The sequence below is a fragment of the Neoarius graeffei genome, chromosome 8 (assembly GCF_027579695.1).
Source record: "Neoarius graeffei isolate fNeoGra1 chromosome 8, fNeoGra1.pri, whole genome shotgun sequence".
NCBI classification, from domain to species: Eukaryota; Metazoa; Chordata; class Actinopteri; order Siluriformes; family Ariidae; genus Neoarius; species Neoarius graeffei.
The window spans coordinates 87654786-87682767 of NC_083576.1; the positions used below are offsets into that span (position 1 = coordinate 87654786).

Genomic DNA, 27982 nt, shown 5'->3' on the forward strand with positions numbered 1-27982 from the left:
CTTTGCTTATACAGACTTCTCGTGCAGTGAGAAAAAAACACTGCTATGTGTTCCATATGTAGAAGAACTATCGAGGAGACGACAGGGACAACCTCGAACTTCAATCATCATTTCGCAAGACTCCACCCAGAGAAGGAAGTGGCACGCTATGTTTATTGCTCTGTTGATAGCGGGGCTTGCTTGCTGAGCGATGAACTAGCTATAGTGTTAACCCTCTCATGTTATTTGCTCTGTTGATAGTGGGCGGGGTTTGCTGAGTGATGAACAAGCTTTTTATCTGTAGCCTATTAACTAAAATGGGGCAGTCGAGCAGTAACGTTAGTCCAACACAGTTTCACATAAAGGTAGCAACAGCCACTGTCAAATGGTGCGGTTGGAGTCTTGTTCTCAGACTCGACTCGGATCGATAGTGGACTTGACTTGAAATTTTCTTTAATGACTTAGACTTGACTCGGACTTGAACACTGGGGACTTGAGACCAGACTCAGACTCGATGTTTAGTGACTTGACTACAACACTGGAGGAAACCCATGCAGACACAGGGAGAACATGCAAACGCCACACAGAAAGCCCCTGTTGGCCACTGGGTTCAAACCCAGAACCTTCTTGCTGTGAGGCGACAGTGCTAACCACTACACCACTATGCTGCTCTGTCAGTTTTACAGACTATAGTTGTAGCCCTGTCTCTGGATCCACCCTCATTCTGACCTTGCTTACTAAATGAATGAATGACTTTTTCTCATGCAGGTAATGACTGTGCCTTTCTGCTTTCAGTTCCCTCCAGATGTGACGCGTTGAAGGCCTGCCTCATGCATGTTCCCTGTGCTCCAGTGTGCCTCGACTGCTTCAACCAGCTGCTGAAAGACAATAATATCACCCTGCCCCAAGTGCCCCCCATACCTAAACTGCCCTCTCAACTATCCCAGATCACCCAGCAGTTCCCCCCATTGACTACCAGACTCAACCAGCTATCTCAACAAATCACTCAAATTCCCCAGCAGATTTTTCAGCTTCCTGAGCACTTCCCTTCTTTCCCCCAGAAGCTTCCCACTTTCCCTGAACGATTTTCTTGCAGGTTTCCCCAAGGACTTCCCAGACATCCACAGAAGCTGCCTGATTTTACACAACACTTCTCCAGTTTCCCTCAACACTTATCCAATATTACGCATCATCTATCCAATCTTCCTCAGCACTTGTCCAGCATTCCTCGGCAGTGTTACACCACTGTTCAGAGTCGTCTGAGCAGCATCAGACCTCAAAACAATGCCTAAACCTCAGCAGCAGAGTCGGGGCCTGGAGCTGGACCGTCTGGTCCGCCAGTCCCCCCTCCAAATCTCCCGTACCCCGTCCCCTTCCTCACCCGGCTCCGTTCTGGACTTGCCCAACGTGCCATCATATCCCCGTCTGCCCCCCATTAGCCCATCATGCCAGCTCTCAGGCGTCTCCAACCCCACCTTTAATGCTGAGGATGAACTCACCTCCGCTAGACCTTCAGGTGATCCCTTCCCTTTGTGATCCTTTTGGTGATTCTTTTTCGAAGTCCTAAATGCAGTAGGGTGCTGTATGACTTTTTTGGATGCTCTAGCTATACACTGTGTATAACAGTACTCTTTAGTGTACTCTTTGGAGTACTTTAATAGTTTTGTAATGATTGTAACAGTGAGACTTTAAACAGTATACTGGAAAATGAAGAGGTTTTAATAAACACTCAATAATGTAAGTTAATTAATAACAGAGTGATGATGTGATGACCGAGACCATCACATTAAAACCATTACAAACAAGCCATGATTTTCCTCTTTGCCATAGCCCATGATTGATTTTCATTACCATGTGCTACTGTTACTGCTGTTCCTCTTGCAGCTAGCTCCAGATTGAGCATTCACCCAGCTGTCAATGTGGAAGATATGGACTCAGATAGTGAACAGTGTGGGAAAACTTCCCACCACATGCCCCAGATCATCACTCCACAAGACCCCAACCTCAAAACCCTAACCGTGCCCAGATCATCCAAACCTAGCAGAACCAGGTTTGGACCTGCTGTTATTCACCTAATCATTAAGAAATCTGAATGCAGAGTGTAGACCAGTGCAGAAAACATACACTTTGATCTAGGTTTAAGAAAATAGTGCAATATAAATCTTGGGTTGTGATTTTGAAGATTTTCCTTCAAAGTAAAATATATATGAAACGCATGAAAATACTAACACTTGTATCCAAGTACATTATTTATATTATATGTAATATACACTCATCGGCCAGTTTAATAGGAACTTGTTCTTGATTCTAAGATCCCTGGTCTTGGCTGCAGGAGTGGAATCCAATGTGGTCTTATGATGTTGCATGCTGAGATGCTTTTCTGCTCACCATGGTTGTAAAGAGTGATTATATCCTTCCTGGAAAAAAAAAGCTCGAACCAATCTGGCCATTTTCCTCTGACCTGTCTTATCAACAAGGCATTTGTTTCCACCCACAGAACTGTCACTCGCTCGATGCTTTTTGTTTTTCGCACCATTCTGTGTAAACTGTAAAGACTGTTGTGTGTAAAAACCCCAGGAGATCAGCAGTTTCTGAAATACTCAAACCAGTCCATGTGGCTCACAACACCACCACCCATGCCACAGTGAAAGTCGCACTTTGAGATCACAATTTTTCCCATTCTGATGTTTGAAGTGAACATTAACTGAAGCTCTTGATTTGTATCGGCATGATTTGATGCATTGTGCTGTTGTCAAGGGGTCGGCTGATTAGGGAACTGCATAAAACTGCAGGTGGATGAGTGTATTCTAAAATATAGGTCAAAATGAACGTCTTCTTTAAAACGGGCCAAACTCAATATATACATAAACTTTATACTCTTTATAAAAATGGAATAAAAGACCAATAAAATGTTTTCGAATAGTAATCTTTAAAATTTGAACACATCTGGACACTTCCGTCAGTGAAAATGTTAACGTGTGAAAACGGCCTGTTGCATTTAGAAAGTTCTTTCAATATCAAATATTCTGTCAGGTTGCTTTGTTAGCCATCTAGCTAGCATTAGAAGGTAAAATTGTTTTCGGATATTTATGAATTTCATTTAAAACAAATCAGATTAGATATTCTCTCAGGTTAGCAACAAAAAGTATATTGTGACTTAAAAAAAAATCTAAGTTTGACTAATGCTAGCTAGTTAATTCCAGCTAATGTACTAAGCAACACTTCTTTCAGAAAAAAAAAGAATAACGTGAGAAAACATTCAGCAAAATTTTCTGAAAGATACTTTGAGGACGGTTTATGTTAGCCATCTAGCTAGTATTCATATTGAAAATTAGACGTGTAAAATTATCTTTAATAATCTTCTGAGAAATCCTCTAAAGTTAGCTTAAGCCATCAAGATACCATTAGCAGTAAAAATAATAATAATAAATTACAAAACGACCTTAAAAATCTTCTCAGAATCATGCTAGGTTAGCTCAAATTAGATAGCTGGCTAGCATTAGCATTTAATGAATATGCGGTACTTTGGAAATCCAAATATAAATATTATGACTTTCTTATGAATATGCCTTTAAAACTTCCAAGATATCCTGTTCGCCATCTTGCTCATACTCACAATAAAAATTATAAACATTTATGAATACAACTTAAAAAACCTAAAAACAAAATGCTGCTATATTAGCTCATGTTAGATAATTAGCTAGTATTAGTATTTAATATGAATATTAGTATTTAATATGAAGTGAATAAGCCTTAGCAATTTTAGCAGATGTTAACTTGAAGTTAGCCTTCTAGCTGACATTATAGTTAAATTTATGACAAATCTTTTGAATATGACTTAAAAATCCTGCCAGAAAAATACAGGATAGCTTGTTAGATAGTTGGCTAGCATTAGTGTTGAAGATTATTAACATTTATTAACATGAGTTAGAATTCTCTCAGAAATCCTGTCAGGTTAGCTCAGGTGATCTGGCTAGCTAGCATTATAATCAGTGAACATGATGGACATTTATGAATATGATCACTTTAAAATCTTTAAAATCCTGTCTAATTATATGTTTTTGTTTTTATTTTGTCTGGATTGTGCTCAACCCTGCATACTCAAACACCACACACACACACACACACACACACACACACACGTACGTGATGGAAACTGTACTGGCGCAAGCGACAGAAAGCCACAAACTATTTGGACGAAAATGTAAGAAGCTTAATATGACTTATTGTCTGGTTTCATCCCATCACCCCAAACTCATGAAGTCATATAAAAACATCTCACTGTGTCTTGTGCGTGACGAGGATTTTATCGACCCTCATTCCACTTCTACATCTGTCCATATTAGTACAGTTGTAAATCATATGGGTTTACATTAATGCACTCATTCTAATACATTATCTTTTCTATCATAACGGCTCTTTCACAGGGACTTTATGGAGGACGCTATTTATTTATTTGTCTGTCTTTATTGCATACGATAAAATCACATAGCCTATGTTACAACATATAAAAACTAAAGGCAAAAAGATTACAGAAGAATAAAATAATACAAATCTAAAAATTTCTAAATATAATAATATGTAATACTGAATTATAAAAATGCTGCATGAGACATACAGTCCTGTGCAAAAGTCTTAGTCACATGTAAAGAAATGCTGTCGACCAAAAATAGCTTAAAAATAATGAAATGAAATGTTTCAACATAAAAAAAAATACTATAATCAGTAAGCCATAATAAATGAAACGAAGTCAATATTTGCTTAAAAAAAAAAAATATATATATATATATATATATATATATATATATATATATATATATATATATATATATATTAGTCTCAGGTACAGTGACTGAAGTTTTATAAGGAAATGAGCTGTAGGTTTTACTTACAGAACCAGCCACAGTTCTTCTGGACACTTTGACTGTCACACTCACTTCTTAATTTTGCACCGAAACCTGGTAGCCTTCATTATGTTTTCTTTTTTAATCTGAAAAGTATGCTCTTATGTAATATACTGCTCAGATCCAAACATTTTTTCTGTAACATTTAAGTTTGTGCTGGAAAATGAACATTTGGACTCTAAAATGCTTTTGTACTGACTCGATAATGTAGAAGTCATAAAATAGAACTCTATAACAAAGTTTGTATGAAAAACATAAGGGCCTATGACTTTTGCACAGTACTGTAGATAATTACTACTACTACTACTATTAATAATAATAATAATAATAACATGGGGCGGCATGGTGGTGTAGTGTTTAGCACTGTCGCCTCACAGCAAGAAGGTCCAGGTTCGAGCCCCGTGGCCGGCGAGGGCCTTTCTGTGCGGAGTTTGCATGTTCTCCCCGTGTCCGCATGGGTTTCCTCTGGGTGCTCCGGTTTCCCCCACAGTCCAAAGACATGCAGGTTAGGTTAACTGGTGACTCTAAATTGACCGTGAGTGTGAATGGTTGTCTGTGTCTATGTGTCGCCCTGTGATGACCTGGCGACTTGTCCAGGGTGTACCCCGCCTTTCACCCGTAGTCAGCTGGGATAGGCTCCAGCTTGCCTGCGACCCTGTAGAACAGGATAAAGCGACTACAGATAATGAGATGAGATAATAACATGAAAAATGTTACATATGACTTATAATTAATTAAGCTAAATTGTATTGAAAAATTAGGCGATTTAAAAAAAGAACTCATAAAACGCTGTGTGTTTATTTTAGGTTTCATGATTGACTTTCTTCTGAGCTGGTATCTGGTGGGTTCTTTTTTCATATTATACAATCCCAAACCCTAAAAAGTTGGAACACTGTGTAAAACATAAATAATAAAAACAAAATGTAAAGAATTGCAAATCTTGGAAACCCTATATTTCATTGTGAAATCATACAAAGACAACATATCAAACGTAGAAACTGGGAAATTTTATTGTGTTTTTGAAAAATATATGCTCATTTTCAATTTTCTGTCAGCAACACATTTCAGAAAAGTTGGGACAGGGGAAAGAAAAGACTGAAAAAGTTGTGTAATGCTAAAAACAAACAAACAAAAAAAACTAATTTGGTTAATTGGCATAAAAAGAGCATCCTAGAGAGGCGGAGTCTCTCAGAAGTAAAAATGGGGAGGGGTTCACCGCTCTGTGAAAGACTGCGTGGGCAAACAGTACAACAATTTAAGAATAGCGTTCCTCAATGTAAAATTGCAAAGAATTTGTGGATCACATCATCTATGGTCCATAATATCATGAAAAGATTCAGAGAATCTGGAGAAATCTCTGTATGCAAGAGACAAGGCTGAAAATTGAGACATTGGATGCCTGTGATCTTCAGGCCCTCAGGAGACACTGCATTAAAAGCAGACACGTGTCTGTAGTGGAAATCACTGTATGGGCTCAGGAACACTTCAGAAAACCATCGTCTGTGAAAACACTTCATTACTGCATCCACAAATGCAAGTTAAAACCAGATATAAACAATATCCAGAAACACCACCACCTGCTCTTTAACAAGTGGAAAACTTCACATTTCAGATAATATACACGTTTCAGAGTAATATGCTGCCATCCAGACAAAATCTTTTTCAGGGAAGGCCTTCCTTCTTTTAGCAAGACAACGCCAAACCGCTTTCTGCGCATATTAAAACTGCATGGCACTGGAGTAAAAGAGACCAGGTGCTAAACTGGCCTGCCTGCAGTCCAGACCTGTCTACCATTTAAAACATTTGGCACATTATGAAGTGCAAAATATGACAAAGGAGACCCTGAACTGTTGAGCAACTGAAATTGTATATCAGGCAAGAATGGGATAACATTTCTCTTTCAAAATTACAGCAATTGGTCTCCTCAGTTCCTAAAAGTTTGCAGGGTGTTGTTAAAAGTAGAGATGATGCAACACAGTGGTAAACATACCCCTGTCCCAACTTTTTTGAAAAGTGTTGCTGACATCAAATTCAAAATGAGCATATATTTCCAAAAACATTACAATTTCTCAGTTTCAATATTTGGTATGTTGTGTTTGTACTGTTTTCAATGAAATACAGGGTTTCCCTGATTTGCAAATCATCATAATCTGTTTTTTATTTATGTTTTACACAGTGTCCCAAATTTATGGAACTGGGGTTGTACTTTTACCACTCACAGATATGCAATATTGGATTATTTTCCTTAATAAATAAATGACCAAAGGTAATATTTTTGTCTCATTTGTTTATTTTGGTTCTCTTTATCTACTTTATTGTGTTTATTATTAGCCTGAGATTCAAAATCCCTGTGAATGAGCGATAACATGTTTGAATGAGCTCATTAATATAAACCTGTCATTCATGTAACATATGTAACATCCTGTACCATGATAGAAGGTTGTTGTGCTCCTTTTTTTAAATAACTACCAATTACATTCACATTATAATTGACAAGAGTAACTATAAATGGATTTTTTTTTTTTTAACCTACATTGTCTTGTTCTTTAATAAACAAAAATTGTTGGCAGTGTGGACAAATTGCTATCGTATAAGACAAATAAAACAGTTCTGGAAAAAAAGAGTGTGTGGTGAGGAAATAACTGTTTATGTGACCTTGTCCTGTGTGACAGAAAGAAGCTGTACTCTTCAGGAGATGAGGAAGATGAAGAGCTGGAGTCAGCAGTTCGGGCCTGGCCAAGCCAAAGCAGCATTACGAGTGCTGATGACGCGTAAGCGAGACTAACACATCACCCAAGCACCAGACATGTAAATACATATCTATAAAACATCTCAAAGCTGTGAGAAAGATGTGTCTAAACAGCTCCACTATGCTTTAAGACGTCCTGCCAAAGGCACAGTTGATCACCTCTGAAGAATGTCTGGCAAAACTGTTTGGTCTTATTCTGAAAGTGTTACAGTAGAGCTGCTAAATGGATTTTGCTGAGTGTATCATTTAGGCTTTTTATTTATTTTTTAAAAAATTGTTATTGTGGTAGAGGTGGGATGCCTTCCTGGTTAATGTTTGAAATTATAATGTACTGTAAACTCACAAAGCTTATGCTCATTTATATAAAATTAATTTTAAAATGCATCTTCAAAATTTGGGGGAAAAACGTATTCCCAGAGGACAGAGCACCCACAGTGGTTCTTGAGCTAGATAAATCTAGGGTGGATAAGTAGGGTGTAGCTGTATAGATAAGATGGATGGATGGATGGATGGATGGATGTAGGAATGTGTGGATAGATGGTTGGATTTTTTTGTAGAATTTCTCTATTCTTCAATAATTTGCATTTAATTCATACATAAATTCATATTTTTTAAAAAAGGTTCTTCAACACTGCAAAAAATGATATCTTAACAAGTGAAAATATCTTGAAAATAGTTGAAACTATCAGGGCGGCACAGTGGTGTAGTGGTTAGCGCTGTCGCCTCACAGCAAGAAGGTCCTGGGTTCGAGCCCCGTGGCCGGCGAGGGCCTTTCTGTGCAGAGTTTGCATGTTCTCCCCGTGTCCGCGTGGGTTTCCTCCGGGTGCTCCGGTTTCCCCCACAGTCCAAAGACATGCAGGTTAGGTTAACTGGTGACTCTAAATTGAGCGTAGGTGTGAATGTGAGTGTGAATGGTTGTCTGTGTCTATGTGTCAGCCCTGTGATGACCTGGCGACTTGTCCAGGGTGTACCCCGCCTTTCGCCCGTAGTCAGCTGGGATAGGCTCCAGCTTGCCTGCAACCCTGTAGAACAGGGGTCTCAAACCTGATCCATAAAGGGCCTTGTGGCTGCAGGTTTTCATTCCAGCCATGCAGCAGCACACCTGACTTGGCTCATTCAATCAACTGAACTGTCTTCACACAGTCAAATACTTGCAGCCACACCCACCCTTGATTAAAGGGTGGGTGTGTCAGTTGATTGAATAAGCCAAATCAGGGTGCTGCTGCATGGCTGGAATGAAAACCTGCAGCCACATGGCCCTTTATGGATCAGGTTTGAGACCCCTGCTGTAGAAGGATAAAGCGGCTAGAGATAATGAGATGAGTTGAAACTATCTAACATTTCCTATTAGAAGAATACAAGACACCGATTCTGAGATTATTAAACTTAATTCTAGATTGCAACCAACTTGTTCTAAGAGATCTTATCAAGTAAAAATATCTGTCAGTGCAGCAAGATCATTTCACTAGTATTAACTAATTTTCTCCTCAAATTCAGTTTTCAATTTTTTGCAGTGGAGTGTTCTTTGGATTGTTAAGAATGTTTAGTTTCCTAAGTGGGTTTTACTTGGAAACCTCTCTGACAAAGAAACCTTCACTGAACTTTCAAAGGTATGTGGATGATTGGTTGGTTGGTTGGTTGGTTGGGACTGCATGGAACTTTTGAGGAAATTTTGTTCCCAGAGGAGCAAAGAACCTTTAGTGAAGTGTAAATACACAGATAAAATGGATGGAGGAATGGATTGATGGAGGAATGGGTGGATACATAGATGGTTAGGTTTTGGTAGAGTTCAGTTATTTCTCAATAATTTGCATTTACTTGATGTGTTCTTAGGAGGAAAAAAAACAGGTTCCTCAAGTGTTCTTTAGATTGGTAAGAGTTTTTAGGGTTTTAAATGGGTTTCACTTGGAAGCCTCCTGAATAAAGAAAACATACAGTTACCTTTTAAAGATGGGTGGATGGATGGATGGAGGAATGTGTGGATAGATGGTTGGATTTTTGTAGAATTTATCTATTCCTCAAGAATTTGTATTTAATTCATACATAAATTCATACAAAAAAAGTTCTTCAAGTGTTTTTGGATTGTTAAGAATGTTTAACTTCCTAAGTGGGTTTTACTTGGAACCCTGTCTGACAAAGAAACCTTCATTGAACTTTTAAAGGTCCATGAATGGATGGATGGTTGGTTGGTTGGTTGGTTGAGTCTTCATAGAACTTTTGAGGAAATGTTGTTCCCAAAGGAACAAAGAACCTTTAGTGGAGTGTAAATGCACGGATAAAATGGATGGATGGATGGATGGATGGATGGATGGATGGATGAATGGATGGATACATAGATGGTTAGGTTTTGATAGAATTCAGTTATTCCTTATTAATTTGCATTTACTTGATGCATTCTTAGGAGGGAAAAAACAGGTTCCTCAAGAGTTCTTTAGATTGTTAAGAGTTTTTAGGATTTTAAATCGGTTTTACTTGGAAGCCTTCCGAATAAAGAAAACATACAGTTACCTTTTAAAGATGGATGGATGGATGGATGGATGGATGGATATTTTAAAAAATCAGTTGCGACTCCAGAAACTATGTATTCTTTTGACTGAAGAACATAATATAGATAGAAAGATGGATGGATGGATGTGCCCTGATATTCCTGTAGGCTTCTATGTGTTCTCTGTTTACCTGTATGCGTCACATTTACAGGCTGAAGGAGCGTCCGTCATCAGCCGCCAGCCAGGCCAGCATGATGGTGAATGATCGTCTTCAAGAGCTGGTCAAACTGTTTAAAGAGAGGACAGAGCGCGCCAAGGAAAAACTCATTGATCCCGATGACTTGGATGAGGACACACCACCTGCCAGTGAGCTCAACCTGCTGAAACCTAATTATCTTGCGTAATTATCTTAAGTCTCTCCCTCCACTTCAAATACAAGAGAGAATAATTGGCCCTACACCTTGGGTCTGCTGATGATCAGTGAGTGATGCTAACTAAATTTGGGGAGAAAACTGGGTGTAAGTACCTACCACAAAGAATTCAATGTTTTAGAGGCTTCTAGATTCTCCAGTTCCTTAACAGAGAATATAGTTGGTTATAAACAGTCTAATTCAAAAGCTAACACAGTTTTTAGATCATGGATTGCAGATGGCTGAGATGTTGAAATAAATCTTAGCTATCATCTAATATTTTGAGTAAATATTTATTAACGGCAATGTTCTAACAGTTAAAGAAAATTCTGAGGAGATGGTGGGGTCAACTGATGAGAAGGTATAGCTGTAGGAATGTAGCTACATTAGAATGGACTTCTTAATTTTAGCCCAATATTTAGACCAATTTTTAGAAAGCTAAAGTCAAACCATCATCAAAACCTTCATCCCACTATGAAGGTGAGGGGTAAAAAACAAAAAAAAATAGCCTCAATGAGGCTGTGGCTCATACCGGCTACTGTTGTTGTGTGTGAGTTTGACATCCGATCAATCCTGTGGGAGGAGTAGTGATTTTTGTGAAATTGTGTATGACCCCTGTAGTGCCACCTGGTGAGTAACTCTTGTTGGAACATGTCTTGAGAGTCTTCTGGGTGAGTTTCAGTGAAAACGTCCCAGCAGATTACGAAGAGTAGCGTTTAATGTGACGAGTCACATACAAAATTTCAGACGCCCATAAAATCATAAATATGACAGGTGATGCTACCATCTTGACAACTTTTATGCACACCCACCTGGAGAACATTGTATGCTTATCTGGCCAAAAACCCAACATTAACTAGTTAGTTACTCACTGTAGCTAATCACTGTGACAATGTAATATCTTAATTAATGCGCCACAGTACAATTAAATACTCAAATTTACTACTTTCCTCCCAGATTGAGCCTATTAATCCATCATCCAAATGACTTGAAAACAGCAGCTGAGGCATGGGCATGGAACAATACAATGCAACACAAAGACATGAAACATGTGTTGTATGAATAATTATAACCAAGAATCAGTAGAATCTGAAGTTTTGCTGCAGGGCCCTGTCTGAATAAAGAGTAAGGTTCATAAACAGCCTTTTTTTTTTTTTTAAACCTACCCCAGCTTCGAGAGCACCTCCTCCTGAACCTCCTCCTGAACCAGCACCTGCTGTTGAGAGTCAGCCTGCTCCTATTGAGGAGGAAGTTGAACAGGAAGTGTATATCAAGCTACTGTGCTTCAAGGTGAAGCCTCAATCCAGGATCGGGCGCCTGATTCAGTATCACTTCCCAGCCAGCATCGACCCGTTCACCAGTGAGTCCCTATCTCGTCTTCCGCCTTTCACCTGGCTGTCATCAACGAATTTAAATGGATATATTTATGGACAAGCATGCACTGTTGGTGTTTCCACGGTATACAGAGCAGTCTTATTTCTTTTGTCTCTGTAGACCTGGGCTACGTCCTGTGGCTGTTTTTCGTCACTTTGGCCTGGAACTGGAATGTATGGATGATCCCGGTTCGCTGGGCTTTCCACTATGATGTCAATGGCTCCCTTTACCTGTGGCTGATAGCCGACTACCTGTGTGACGCCATCTACATTGTGGACATCCTGCTCTTCCAGCCGCGCCTGCAGTTCATCCGCGGTGGTGATGTTGTTGTACGTGACGTTTGGGAACTCACAGCCAGGAGAAATTAGAAGGGTCAAACTCAGTTGCTACTGAAGCCACACTGGCTTGAGTTTGACACATTTGAATTAGAGACTGCTGAACTGAAAATCACACTGACTGCGTTTGTCTTTTTTTCCAGACCGACAAGAAGGAAATGCGAGCCAATTACATGAAACATCTGAGATTTAAGGTAAGAGCAAAACTTTGGCCATTCCTCAGCAGTCAGCATCTGTTACTCTGCTCTGTGATGTCATGGTCGATGTCCATTGGCTCTTGCAGTTTATATGTTTTTAGCTCATCTGGTCATGGAGGCCGATTGCCATGGCGTGGCGTCCATCGTCCATGCATTGTCCACAATTCAGTTAAACTGTATCTCCTCCATCAGTTCTCCACGGATTTCCGTTCCGATTGTTTTGTTTGAAAGAACTCATCACTCCGCACAAAAGTTGGTCGTTGTTTTTTCTATCAATGAAGAGTTATAACATCAATGAAACTGACTTCATGTTAAAACTGTTAGTGTTATCATGTTGTTTGTTATCACCCAAATGAGGATGGGTTCCCTTTTGAGTCTGGTTCCTCTCGAGGGTTCTTCCTCATGTCGTCTGAGGGAGTTTTTCCTTGCCACCGTCGCCACAGGCTTGCTCATTGGGGATAGATTAGAGATAAAATTAGCTCATGTTTTAAGTCGTTCAAATTCTGTAAAGCTGCTTTGCAACAATGTCTATTGTTAAAAGTGCTACAGAAATAAACTTAACTTGAATTTTTTCAAATTTTTTGCTAACGAGTTACTAATTAGGCCAAATTTACAGATTTTCCAGGCCTGTCACTAGAATTTTATCTCCTCTCTCATTTCTCATCTGATTCCAGTTCTGATCGATGTTTTGGGTCAATCTTCCCATGAGGAACAAAACTTGGTCATTTGTTTGTTGATTTTCCTGTTGTAAACAATTTGCTTCCAACTTTGTTTATTTCCAGTTAAATCGTATCTCCTCCCTCCTTCAGTTCTTAATGGATTTCAGTTCTGATTGTTTTGTTTGAAAGAACTTGACCTTCTGCACAACACATGGTCGTTGTATTGTCAATTTTTTGCTAACAAACTGCTAATTAGGTGACCTCAGTTCTCACCCAATTTCAGTTTTGATCGATCTTTCCTCAGGCTACATCCACACGACAACGGCAACGAGATTTTATTTAAAAAAATATCGCGTCCACATGGGCAACGGATCAGTAAAATATCAGGTACATATGGCAATGCAACGCTTGCTGAAAACGATGCAATACACATGCCACACCTCTACGTGCGCTGTAAGACGGTCCCATCGGAGACACCAGAACAATAGAAGAAGTAGGACGCATGCGCATAAACCCCTTCTTCTACCCGGCGTGAAGCACTCACAGGAACAAGCACACAACAACAACAAGAAGATGGCTGCGACTACGCGAGGAAATCGTGCCTTCTGTGTGTACAAATTAGTTTTATTAGTGTTCATAGTTTTATATAACTTAATTTTCTTATTGTGTGTGAACATTTTGAAAAGCAGTCTTATCCAATAAAAAAAAAAGAAATTCAAGAAATGGTTCAGTTACTTGTTTATTTAAAAGAAAAGCTGTATACAAAAGTGAATGCAATGCAGTGGTTCATACAAAACAGCGAGAGTGCTGCTTGTTCTAGTCATGTGGTTGTGACGTCATCGTAAACAAATCCGTTCTACTCATCCAGACGACTTCGCAACGGCGCCGTTGTCAGATTTTTCCACTCTGGAACCCGTTCTCAAAAAATATCGTTTTGGGGCACCCAAAACGCCGGTGCTGTGTGGACGCCAGGCCGAAACGATAAACAATTTTATCAAATTCACCTGAATCCGTTGCCGTGTGGACAGGGCCTCAGGGAACAAAACTTGGTTCTTTCTTTGTTGATTTTCTTGTAGTAAACACCTTGTTGACAACTTTGTTGATTTTCAATTAAATCATGTCTCCTTCCTCCTTCAGTTCTCAATGGATTTCAGATCTGATTGTTTTATTTGAATGAACTCGACCTTCTGCACAAAACCTGATCGTTGTATTGTCAATTTTTTTGCTAACAAATTAGTAATCAGGTCAACTTAACACATTTTCTTCTGACTAGAATTGTATCTCCTCTCTCATTTATCACGCAAATTCAGTTCTGATCGATGTTTTGGGTCGATCTACACTCGGGGAACAAAATTTAGTCCTTTGTTGATTTTCCTCTTGTAAACAGTTTGTGGTGGAGGTTGGTCCTCTCGCTCTCTCACATTGTCGCATTTCAGTTCTGTTTGATGTTTTGGTCGTCATGGTTGTTTTAATGGCAGGCCAGATGAGCTCCTATGTCCTTGACATTCTGGTTTGAATATATTTCAGCTGGACGTAGTCAGCCTTCTTCCCCTGGAGCTCTTCTATCTCCTAGATGGGGTCAACCCTCTCCTCCGCTGCCCACGGTTACTGAAGGCAGGCCTCAAATTTCACTTTGTCTTTAAATTTAATTGAACAGTCCACAAGTAAGATAACAGTAATTATCACCAATATTAGCATATTTCAACGATCAGCACTTTGACACTCGTTAGAAAATCCAGTGCTGAAAACTGATATGTCAAGACTTATTCACTCCTGTCTTTCTTTCTGTGCCTCAGATCTTGTCTTTCTTTGAGTTTAACGCGCGTCTGGAAGCCATTTTGACCAAAGCCTATGTCTACAGGTGAGCACAAGCCTGCATTAGCCATTTGGAGATACTTTTCTCAGTTCATATGTAAGAAATAAAACCCTGGGCGTGTTTTATTCCTTTTACACCATACCAGTTTACCAAGAGTATTGGTTTTTTTTAATTAATTAATTAATGAACAAAATGTTCTATTTATTAATTTATGGTAACATTTAATGTTGTGGAACATCTGCAAACTGAGGTCGTTCCTGTTAAAACAGTTATTCCACTCAATCTTGGTACTACATGCCTTGTCGGCTATCAGCTCGTGGCCAACTCGATTTCGTGGAATAACTGTTAAATATCCTCCTTTTCTCTTTTTCTGTTCCTAGAGTCATTCGCACCACCAGCTACCTTCTGTACTCCCTCCATGTTAATGCCTGTCTCTATTACTGGATGTCGACCCTACGAGGCCTCGGAGCTACCCCCTGGGTATACAACGGCCAGGGCAATGCGTAGGTGTTTTTATTATTCTTTTATTGGTATCACTCTTGACTTTGTATCATGAGTATTGGTGACATTGTTTGTAACAGAGGTGATGATTTTTGCCCAGAGAAGCTTACACTTCTCTAAAGTCAGGAAAAGTGGCTATAAAGAGCAAAGTGGTGCCATTTCACTTGGAGGATTCAAAATGGAGGATTGTTTTACTCAAAATGGGTTTATTTTGGAACATTTTCTGAAAATGTTTGATTAATTATTTAACCATTTTCACAATACATAATGCTGGGTTTTGTTCAGGTTGCATTTTAAAATATAGAACATATAACAAGCTCTTCATGTTTTAATTGTTTATTAATAGATATTATAGAAATATCATATTTTGCTAGTGGGAAAAAAACAGAAATGCATGATCCAGTCATACACTTAACTTATGGGGTGAACTTCAATATGCAATTATCCAATCTATGAATGTAAAAAAAAAAACCCAGAAATCGTCAGTTCAGATAAACGTCATTGGGACATACACTGATCAGCCATAAAATTACAAACACTGACAGGTGAAGTGAATAACATTGATTATCTCATTACAATGGCACCTGTCAATGGGGCAGGATATATGAGGCAGCAAGAGAACAGTCAGTTCTTGAAGTTGATGTGTTGGAAGCTGGAGAAATGGGCAAGCGTAAGGATCTGAGCGACTTTGACAAGGGCCACGTTGTGATAGCAAGATGACTGGGTCTGCGCATCTCCAAAATGGTACATCTTGCAGGGTGTTCCCAGTATGCAGTGGTTAGTACCTAACAAAAGTGGTCCAAGGATCCAAAGGACAACTGGAGAACCGGTGACAGGGTCATGGGTGTCGTAGGCTCATTGATTCGCCTGGGTCACGAAGGCTAGCCCATATGGTCCAATCCCACAGAAGAGCTACTGTAGCACAAACTGCTGAAAAAGTTAATGCTGACACCTTTCTGTTTCGGCCAGCATTAACTTTTTTTCAGCAGTTTGTTCAGTACTAACCACTGCATACTGGGAACACCTCTTAAGATTTGCCATTTTGGAGATGCTCAAACCCAGTCATTTCGCCATCACAATTTGGCCCTTGTCAAAGTCACTCAGATCCTTACACTTGCCCATTTTTCCTGCTTCCAACACATCAACTTTGAGAACTGATTGTTCTCTTGCTGCCTAATATATTCCACCCCTTGACAGGTGCCATTGTAATGAAATAATCAATGTTATTCTATCCATAGTCACTGGATATGAGTAATCGTGCCCTCTGATTGGCTACTCTACTACTAGGATATCAGCTCATATACCGTGAGTAGAGAAAAGCAAAATGGCGGCGCGTGTTGCTGAACAAACCAAGGATGGAATAAAAACTCTACTCGAAAACAAAACCCCAAAAACTACAAAAAAGCAACAAAATATGGAATGAAAGTATTTGATGGTAAGAACGTATCTTTTTTTATTTTTCAATAATTATTATTATTATAGCATTTTTCACCAACTGCTCCCGTCATTTCGCCGGTTTGTTTACATATGCAGCGGAAATGATTTCGCCGGATGTTTTGTATAAATTTTTTATTGATCGAATTTGCAAAAAATAAAAATGCTCTGTTTCTCAAAATCCAGTGTCTGTGGATAGAATAAAACAGTTATTCCACTCAATCTCATCGTACATGGATTATAGCCGACTCGGTGCTACGCGCCTCATCGGCTATCAGCTCATGTACAACTCGATTTCGTGGAATAACTGTTAAATATTCATTTCACCTGTCAGTGGTTTTAATATTATGGGTAATCGGTGTAAAAAATTATATTATAATTAAAAATACTACTTCAAATATTTTCATAGAATATTCCTAGATAAATTAGTCATTTAATCTTTGTTTGATTTAATTATTTATTCATTAATATCAATAATATTTTTATCATAACATTGATATATGTTGACTTGCCAACTAATGTCTTTTGTGTCATTTTTTTCCTCAGATATATCCGGTGTTTATACTTTGCAGTAAAGACTCTGATCACGATCGGTGGACTGCCAGACCCAACCGCACTCGAGGAATATATTTTTCAGCTCATCAACTATTTTATTGGTGTATTTGCCTTCTCCATCATGATTGGACAGGTACACTGGCGCTGTTAAGGTCTCAAATCTGATTGGTCAGCTGGTGTTGGATAATTTTCTAAAATAGGTTTATGTTAGTGCACCTGGTCTAATATTATCATTTCTATATTTCTATAGTCACACCTTGTTTACAGGGACTTGTATGGCAGATCTTGTACATGGTTTAACAAGACTATGAATAAAAATATTAAAAATGCATTGTTATTTAAAAAAAGAAAAACTTCTTACGTCTTACGTTTTGATATATTGAGGTTACTTTCAGGACGTTTATTTAACATTTATACTGTAGAAGGAGTCTCCAGTGTCAGCACTATGTAAAGTCAGGATTGAGGAAAATAAAAATTGACACTTTAAGTTACACCAGTGTTCCTGACTGCTGCTGCTCTCCGGACCTGCCTGATCCACCCTGATGCCCTACTTCTGGCTGGAGTTCTCATTACTTTGCTCCTGCTGAGGGTGGCCCCATATGGACAGCCTAAAGATGCACTTAGAAACCGTGAAGATGGCTGTAGACTTCAATTGCCTTGATAACTTTAGGACCACAATTGACACAAACAGTCTTGCACATCAGTGAAGAGTTGATAGCAAAGTAGACTTCATGTAAAAACTATCATTACACAATTGCACTTTTTTAACTATATAACACACAATTATAGAGGTGTGTTATAACTCCATAAGCACTATCCGGTGTCACCCAGATGAGGACGGGTTCCTTTTAGAGTCTGGTTCCTCTCGAGGTTTCTTCCTCATGTTGTCTCAGGGAGTTTTTCCTTGCCATTATCGCCTCAGACTCGCTCATTAGGGATAAATTTATATATAAATAAATGTATATAAAATTTAGATCCGGAATTTATATATTTTTGTAAAGCTGCTTTGCGACAATGTCCATTGTTAAAAGTGTTATAAAAATAAAATTGAATTGGATTGAATTGAGCTTTAAGTGACACGAGAAGTTTTCAGGAATGAAAACTTTACATTTTAAGGTTTCTCAGTAACAAGGTGCAATTTTTTTTTTTTTGCCTGCCTGATTAAAAAAAGAAAAATAGGGAGGCTGCCAGGGGAATGTATGTTTATAGCTGCTATAAGTGATTAAATGTAATTATATGATAAATTTATTAAAAAATGCAATGAGTTGTTTGTTAATGACAAAATCATTTCAATTGCTGTGGTATAAGAGGAATAAAACAGTTCGGGACATGCCTTTATGGGGAAAAAAGGAAAATAATCAACATGTGGGTGGTAACGCTATCTCCTTCTATCACACATTGATGATTTTCCTGTAACAGCACCCCCTCAACTGTTTTATTCCTGATATACCATGATAATTACATTAGTTTAGTTGATTGGTTGATTTTTGCTTTGCTAGATGAGAGATGTGGTAGGCGCTGCAACAGCTGATCAGACACACTACCGCTCGTGCATGGACAGCACGGTGAAGTACATGGGCTCTAACCGCATCCCCAAGGATGTCCAGAACCGGGTCAAAACCTGGTACAACTACACGTGGCAGTCTCAGGGCATGCTGGGTAAGATTCTCAGTTCTGATTGCTCATTTTACAGTCCGTGTGTTTTTATTCTTTCTGTTTCCTGAATAAAGATTAGATTAGATTAGATTAGATTAGATTAGATTAGATTAGATTAGATTAGATTAGATTAGATTAGATTAGATTAGATTAGATTAGATTAGATAAAACTTTATTGATCCCCCCAAAAAAATAAATCCAGGACAGGTAACCAAGAGCTGAAACACAATGAATATATGACTTAAATGCGTTGAGAGCTGGAATTAAATGAAAGTATGGAATGGCTAATGGACAAATTTGTCATTTTTTAAAATTGACATCATACAGTATTAGAGTTGTCTTGGACACACGTTTTATATGATCACAAAACATGACCCATATGGTGCCATTACTTTTGCTAACATTTCGATAATTCTGTCTGCAGATGAAGAGGAGTTGCTTGTACAGTTGCCAGACAAGATGAGGCTTGATATCGCAGTGGATGTGAATTACTCAATTGTTAGCAAAGTGCCACTGTTTGAGGTAAGAACATCCTGCTTTGCTTTGAGATTTCTTTATACATTCCACATTTGTTGTAACTCGACAATGGTTTTTTTTTCCATAACTGCTTTAAAGGTGCAGTTTGTAATGTTGAAAAAAGTTTATAGACTTCTATTAATCATAACATTTTGAAGTAAAGCTACCTTAGAAAGCTGTCACTCACAACATTGCCATACAAAAGGTATGGCTAGTTTTTCCACTGAAGACTTTTTAAAGGTAGACTGTCTTTCAGATTTTTCAAGTGTAGGTCATAAAAAGAATTTTCCCCAACAGTGGGCCGAAAGCTACTGAATTCGAATCATTCATCTCATCTCATTATCTGTAGCCGCTTTATCCTGTTCTACAGGGTCGCAGGCAAGCTGGAGCCTATCCCAGCTGACTACGGGCGAAAGGCGGGGTACACCCTGGACAAGTCGCCAGGTCATCACAGGGCTGACACATAGACACAGACAACCATTCACACTCACATTCACACCTACGCTCAATTTAGAGTCACCAGTTAACCTAACCTGCATGTCTTTGGACTGTGGGGGAAACCGGAGCACCCGGAGGAAACCCACGCGGACACGGGGAGAACATGCAAACTCCGCACAGAAAGGCCCTCGCCGGCCACGGGGCTCGAACCCGGACCTTCTTGCTGTGAGGCGACAGCGCTAACCACTACACCACCGTGCTGCCGCAAGGCATTGTGGGATACAAATTTGAAACAGGAGAGAAAAATGGAGGACGTGAGTGTGCGAATGAAACGTGAAAGACCGACTACAGTAACGGAAAGAAAGCGAGAAGAAAAGACGTTATGTTATATACGAAGGAAAGGAAACGCAGGACCAAACTAATAAATATCGGCGCCCAGCGAGCGCCTCGGTGTGATCAGCTGTTCGTTTAGCGACAGAATGATGGAACTGTCCATGCACGCTCAAAGGGAAACCTGCACATGCGCACACACACACACACACACACACACGGACTTCCTCTGTCTGCTTGACTGCGCGAAGCGAGCGATTTCATGCACATTATTTGCTCGGGAATCCCCTCAAATTAAATAACTTCCCAGCCACAGAATGGACTGATATCTCGTGAGATATTATAGAAATAAACATATGTCACAATGACCAAATTTCAGCGGGAACTAAATTTCACCGATTTTATGAAATCGAAAGGCTGTCTCGCTTTAAGGTGGATTTTTCTGGCCCTGAAATGAGCTCTTGCCCCAAGCAGAAAAAAAAAAACATGTTCTCAGCTCCACTTCTTTTTCTTAAAATTCCATTTACAAAGCGAACATATTGTAGTTTCAACAAATGGGAGATGATGTCAGTTCTGGAGTGATAACTTTTAAAATAACATACTGTAGCTTTAAATAGGGTCCTGTTCCTTCGTTTTGTTTTTTAAGTACTATATATTGTGCTCTTCTTATGCTTTTGTGTTGTATTCTGAATTTCCCCTGAATTTCTATTATGTTATTCTTTTCTTTATTTCAGGGCTGTGACAGGCAGATGATTTTTGACATGCTGAAAAAGCTCAGATCAGTCGTATACCTTCCAGGAGACTACGTCTGCAAAAAGGTTCATTGTGCTTATCTTTTAATACAGAGAGTCTTTTTTGTTTGTTTGTTTGTTTGTTTGTTTGTTTGTTTGTTTGTTTGTTTGTTTGTTTGTTTGTTTAATGCATGTATGTTCATATCGGTGTTTCGGTAATGTGGTAGTGGCGAACCGTTACTATTAGAGCTGGGACTTGAGCTCAGCCAAAACTTAGCTAGACACCAAAACAGCAACAGGATAAAGAATCTTGCGAGGGATTAGCGGCAGGCTGCCAGGTCGCTCCGCTGTGTGTAGCTGTCGATGTTGATTTTAAAAGTAACTCAGTAAAATGAACACAGGAAAATGAAAACTTAAGTCTGAGTGAAAAATACTGTAGCGAGCGTGCAGCGTGGAAGAAGAGTCTGGAGACAGAAATCTTAGTTTCTCGGTTGTTAGCCTGTGCTACTTGCTCTCAATAGCACTGACCGCTTTATTAGCATTCGCTAACACTACTGATGAACGCTACACCGGCTGGAAGGTGACTTCACTGCTGCACTGACGGCGCCGACTCATGGTTAAGCTCACATTGGCCTTCCAGAAGGCCGAGGGCGAGAAATTTTTGGTCCACCCCACTATAAATCAAAATCTGATTGGTTAATTAACATACATGTCAACCTTTGGTCAATCAAACCTGTATAACCAACCTCCAAAATCCGTATTTCCCTTATAAAATCCGTATAAGATGCAAATTAAAATAATTTACCTAAAATTTGAATGATAATTAACAATGATATATCCCAGTTACTTTTTATTCAATATTAATAACAATAAACCTTCAGAATGAATACAAAGCTCCAGTGTTTGACAAAAACACAAAGTGTCACTCTAATGTTCTGAATTGTACTCCATGACAGCTTTTTTAGCGCTCTGCACCAATACCTCACGAGGCTGCATGTCACAGCAAGTGTCTGTTACCCCTTTTCCACCAAATCAGTTCCAGGGCTGGTTCGGGGCCAGTGCTCGTGCAGGTTCACAACTCGTTCAACTTGCGAGCCAGCTGAGAACCAGTTTGCTTTTCCATCACTCGCGGTGCCACGTCATTACGTCGCTGTATACGTCATTACGTCGCTGTATACGTCAGTTACGTCGCTACGTTTGCTTAAACCTTGGCGCGAATATCGAAGCAAAAACAACACGGAAGAAGCAGCAGCAGCAACAACAACAATAATAATAATAATAATAATAATAATGGATGACTTCGCGTTTGTACAGCTGCGGCTTCTTGCCACTTAAAAATGGCGATCTTTCGCGGTCTTGTTATTGTTGTTGGTCTTAACAACTCCGCCCCCCCGCTGACGTAAGCGGTTCTTTCCTCTGGCCCAGCAGAGAGTTGGTGCTAGCCTGGAACCGGTTTTTCTGGCCCCAGAGCCAGTTCTTTGTCAGTGGAAACAGAAAACCCAGTTCCAAACTAAGCACTGGCCCCGAACCAGCCCTGGAACTGCTTTGGTGGAAAAGGGGCAACAGTTGATCTTGCCGGAGTGCCCATTCAGAATCTTTTCAGTCGCTAGTGAAAGTCGCTCAGGTGGAAATGCGCGTTTCAAACAAAATGTTACTTCCCGGTTGGCGGGATTCTCGCAATGCGGTGTGCGCATGATCAGAAGTGGAACGAAGTCTCGCTACCACAAGATAACGCACGATTTCATAAGACTCTTTACTGGCTGTCTGTGCTTTCTGTGGTGTACAGTACGTTTGTAAATGTTATGTGCTCTTTTATCATCGTGGGAATTGATTATAGCTCTAAATAAATATTGAAGTTTTTTTAAAGAATCCGTATAACTTTATTTGTACGCCCGTATACTACGTTTATTGAATCAAATCCATATAAAATATGGACATCCCGTATAGGTTGACATGTATTAATTAATCTGTCACTTCCTACATAAACACTTCCTACATAAACTGCCATGGCCTTCTGTCCCAGCAATGAAGTCCTAACTAATGAGTGAGCAGCTCTAAACTCTTCTCAGCCAAGAGACAACAAACAAACAAAACAATCTCATTGAATAACTTGATTTTAATGTTTTCAGGACAGTAACCCTTTCATTTCTGAAGCACATTTGATAGAAAATGAGGCCAAATTAGAATAGAATAATTATGAAATTATGAAATAATGGAAGAAATTAAACATAACATTTGAAATGCTGATATGTTTGGGCTTCTCTGAATGCCTAGAAGGCCCTGACACTTCCCCTCTGATATAATATATGGTGTTCTGAAACAGTAATAATAAGCAGCTGTTCCTTATTGCATCTTCCAAACAGATGTGACTCAAGATTCCCTTTTCTATTGGCCCACACAGAGAGGATTTGTGGATTCTCAGGGTTAAACCTAATCCAGATGAAATCATAAATCAGAGCACGTAGACCAGAATTAACTGCTAGCAGATACATGCTAACCTATTTTCCCTCACATACCGTATCCTCTTCCGTTCAACTCTTGTAGGTTTTTTTGTCCGGGAGATTTTATTTGATTTTATTTGTCACCAGTTCTGTTCATAATCTTTATGGACAGAATTTCTAGGCGCAGCCAGGGTCCGGAAGGAATCCTGTTTGGGAACCACAGGATTTCATCTCTGCTTTTTGCGGATGATGTTGTCCTGTTGGCTTCTTCAAACCAGGACCTTCAGCATGCACTGGGGCAGTTTGCAGCCGAGTGTGAAGCGGCTGGGATGAGAATCAGCACCTCCAAGTCCGAGGCCATGGTTCTCGACCAGAAAAGGGTGGCTTGCCCTCTCTAGGTTGGTGGAGAAGTCCTGCCTCAAGTGGAGGAGTTTAAGTATCTTGGGATCTTGTTCATGAGTGAGGGAAGGATAGAGCGTGAGGTCGACAGGCGGATCGGTGCAGCCTCCGCAGTGATGCGGTCACTTTACCGGTCCGTTGTGATGAAGAAGGAGCTGAGCCAAAAGGCGAAGCTCTCGATTTACCGGTCAATCTACGTTCCGACTCTCACCTATGGTCATGAGCTTTGGGTAATGACCGAAAGAACAAGATCGCAGATACAAGCGGCCGAAATGAGTTTCCTTCGCAGGGTGGCTGGGCGCTCCCTTAGAGACAGGGTGAGAAGCACAGTCACTCAGGAGGAGCTCGGAGTAGAGCCGCTGCTCCTCCACATCGAGAGGAATCAGCTGAGGTGGCTCGGGCATCTCTTTCGGATGCCTCCTGGATGCCTCCCTGGGGAGGTGTTTCAGGTATGTCCACCCGGGAGGAGGCCCCGGGGAAGACCCAGGACACGCTGGAGGGACTATGTCTCTCGGCTGGCCTGGGAACGCTTCATTGTTCTTCCCGAGGAGCTGGCCGAGGTGTCTGGGGAAAGGGAAGTTTGGGCTTCCATGCCCAGACTGCTGCCTCCGCGACCCGGCCCCGGATAAGTGGAAGAAGACGAGACAAGATTTTATTTGCATCCATTGTAACTGTGGCTTTAGAATGTAATCAACACTCACGAACAATGGTTTAGACTCGGCCTTTATTTTAAACTTAACTACTGCCTTTCCTGTTTCATTAAATGAAAATAAGAAAAATTTATTAAATTCATTAGTGCAGCTAGGAATTAAATATACATAGAGTGATGTTCATCCTTCAGGGTCAAAGATAACCATGACTTCAATTTGGTGTGTGGGGGTTGTGGGTCTGGAGGTAACTGCTGAGGCCAATCCGGGCTTTGAAGGTATGCCCACATGTCAACGTTCCATGTGCCAAGGTTGAGTACCTTCAGTATCTTGTATTTCGACTGCTGCATGGGATCCCCACCAGCCGCAGTGTGCTGGTCAGGGTGAGGTGAAGCAGGCTATGTTTGGGGAACCTTTTCTAGCCCCTTCCTCCATGGAGATGAGCAGAGCGAATCCTAAATAGGGCTGCTCAGACACCCAGGGGGCTGCCAAACTCTGCTGCTGCTTCGTTCCAGCAGAGAGCGACCCTATGCCCTGGGCTGCCTGTGTGCAGGTTTGTGATCTGCAGCTTCCAGTGTTTCCACACCTGCTGCTTCACCACTTACCCATCACCACAGGACTTGAATTTGAATTTGAAGCCATAACTTGCGAGTGATTTGGATTAGAGTGAGGGAGAGTTGAGCAGCCGTCAGCCTCACTCTCTTGTCCCGACCTAACTGGGTCCAGGGGCAAGACAGAATCAAGACAGATGGAGTTAGGTCGGGATGCAGTGGATGGCCAACAGTGTTCTACATGTTGCATTGTGCCCTGATCGCACTCCACAAACGTTTTCCTGGGTCCGTCTTCCTGCCTGTTGAACCACCAACTGGTGGTCTCCTCTGCACAGTCTACCGAGTCCAGTCTGTGGTTGTAACCCTGACCAGGGGGAGCGAGGGGTTGCTCAAGGCACTATCCCTGGCTAGTGAAAGGAAGGAGATGCCTTATGACTCCATTGCATGGTGGTCAAGGATGGCACATGCCCACTGCCCTAATACAGATTATACATAGAGTACAGCATGTGGAGCAACAAGAACAGTGAGACATAATGTCCTTTGAGATGTAACCACAACAACAATCTTATGTTAGTTACTAGTATAGGTGTGTGTGTGGGGGGGGTGCTTTTCCAATATTTTCTAAGATTGAGACAACAGTTCAAGTCACGGGTGGCACGGTGGTGTAGTGTTTAGCACTGTCGCCTCACAGCAAGAAGGTTTTGGGTTCGAGGACGGGGGCATTTCTGTGTGGAGTTTATGTTCTTCCTGTGTCTGCATGGGTTTCCTCCAGGTGTTCTGGTTTCCCCCACAGTCTAAAGACATGCAGGTTAGGTTAACTGGTGACTCTAAATTGACCGTAGGTGTGAATGTGAGTGTGAATGGTTGTCTGTGTCTGTGTCAGCCCTGTGATGACCTGGCGATTTGTCCAGGGTGTACCCCGCCTTTCGCCCGTAGTCAGCTGGGATAGGCTCCAGCTTGCCTGCGACCCTGTAGAACAGGATAAAGCGGCTAGAGATAATGAGATGAGATGGGAGTTCAAGTCACCCAGACATTGTACTTATGGTGCATTTTATCATCCTGATGCAGGATGAAGTAGGTCGAGAGATGTACATCATAAAGTCAGGAGCGGTTCAGGTGGTTGGTGGTCCAGACGGAAAAACAATATTTGTGACGCTGAAAGACGGATCTGTGTTTGGTGAAATCAGGTAAAATCTTTTAGCTAGTTATCTTTCATCCATGTCAGTGCAGACCAAGCTGAGCTGTGTTTTCTTTGTGTCTCTTTGGCTTGATAGCTTGTTAGCGGTGGGAGGCGGAAACCGGCGAACCGCCAACGTCATAGCGCACGGCTTTGCTAATCTCTTCATCTTGGACAAGAAGGACCTCAACGAAATCCTTGTGCACTATCCTGAGTCCCAGAGACTGCTACGCAAGAAAGCAAAGTGAGCTGATTGTCGTCTCATTTACAGAGGTGTGACAGGTGTGTTGTTTGCATGGTGCTCCTGTTGCTCATGTCATGGTTTCTGTGTCTTGTGAAGGAAGATGCTGGCAGATAAGAAGCCGGAGAAAAAGAAAGAGGAGGAGAAGGAGCCAGTGCAGGTGATTCCCAGGCGGAAAGAAACCCCTAAACTGTTAAAGGCCGCACTGGAAATGACAGAGAAATCGGGCATGCAAGGCACATTGGCCAAGCTGAAGGGAAAAAGGAATAACAAGTCCTGTGTTTCATCGCAGGTACACACACACACACACACACACACACACACACACACACACATACACACAGCCCATTTCTCATTAAAGCCAAAGGTGCTTTCCTATATTCAGTAATCTACTGCAACCCTGACCAGGATAAAGCACACACTGAAGATAAATGAATGAATGAAATTTTATTTATTTATTTAGCACCAGCTTAACCTGTATTCCATGACTCAGATATGCTGATCTTTGACCCACAGTTTCTTCTTTTTACTGTCCAGCCATCCATCTGTTCCTCGGTACTACCTGGCTCTCCAATCGAAAGGCAGCACTCGGAGCAAAATGCCGATGTTCTCTCTCAGATCTCAGACGCTACACAAGGACCTCCCATCAGCCCGTCCGGCCTCCAAGACGAAAGCCACTCAGTGGGGGAAGGACCATCGCTAAACGAGAGGACAATAGTGGGGAAGGACAAGACGGATGAGTAGACGAGTAACCCGGAAGCATATAAGGTGATGAGGTAGCAAGGAGATGAAAGATCAGCTGGGTCATTTTCCATCTTCATCTTCATTTTCCTGTCAAGAGAAAGTCTGGATGGATTAATATACTGTTTTAAGACCTGCAAAGGTCAGCTCTCATTGAGAAAAAAAACACTTTGTTGATCTATATTTAACTGCTTGAGATGATTTAGGTAACAGGTACTGTATAAACACGAAATATGATCTGTATTGTGTCCATATTGCTTTGATTTAAGAAAGGGATCACAATCCCAATTAGCTTATAAATAAGGCCCTGGTTGGAGTTTTTCAGAATTTTCAGGCATGTGAGTACCAAAACACATATTTTCCTTTTGGTGTTCTTTCATAATATAGTATATTATTATTTATTCTATCCACATTCACTGGATATGAGCAATCATGTGCTTTGATTGGCTACTCTACTACTAGGCTATGAGCTCATATACCATGAATAGAGAAAAGCAAAATGGCGGCGCGTGTTGCTGAACCAACTGAGGACAAAAGAAAAACTCTACGTGAAAACAAAACCCCAAAAATACAAAAAAAAAAAAAAAACAACGAAATATGGAATTAAAGTATTTGATGGTAAGAACATATCTTTTTTATTCTCCAAGAATTATTTTTATAACATTTTCCACAAATGGGCGGCACGGTGGTGTAGTGGTTAGCGCTGTCGCCTCAC

At 40.5% G+C, this 27982-nt stretch overlaps 1 protein-coding gene across 1 annotated transcript; it reads left to right on the plus strand.

Annotated features, from left to right (window-relative positions):
• The first annotated feature begins 1263 nt into the window (after window positions 1-1263).
• Window positions 1264-27982, plus strand: LOC132889956 (cyclic nucleotide-gated cation channel beta-1-like). Its single transcript, XM_060926760.1, has 19 exons — window positions 1264-1495; window positions 1864-2029; window positions 7556-7654; window positions 10330-10484; window positions 11150-11162; window positions 11707-11888; window positions 12023-12231; window positions 12381-12431; window positions 14621-14707; window positions 14890-14954; window positions 15290-15412; window positions 17391-17532; window positions 18899-19058; window positions 19480-19577; window positions 21074-21157; window positions 26177-26295; window positions 26383-26529; window positions 26626-26818; window positions 27064-27982. Exons 1-19 carry the CDS (start codon window positions 1264-1266, stop codon window positions 27268-27270), a joined length of 2532 nt encoding a protein of 843 aa, XP_060782743.1. The 3' UTR covers window positions 27271-27982.

Excerpts from the sequence above, each read along its gene's own strand:
- LOC132889956 (XM_060926760.1), top strand. The coding sequence starts at position 1,264 with ATGCCTAAACCTCAGCAGCAGAGTCGGGGCCTGGAGCTGGACCGTCTG. Across the intron at positions 1,496-1,863 it reads CACCTCCGCTAGACCTTCAG|CTAGCTCCAGATTGAGCATT; the intron begins GTGATCCCTTCC and ends TTCCTCTTGCAG. Across the intron at positions 19,578-21,073 it reads GCAAAGTGCCACTGTTTGAG|GGCTGTGACAGGCAGATGAT; the intron begins GTAAGAACATCC and ends TCTTTATTTCAG.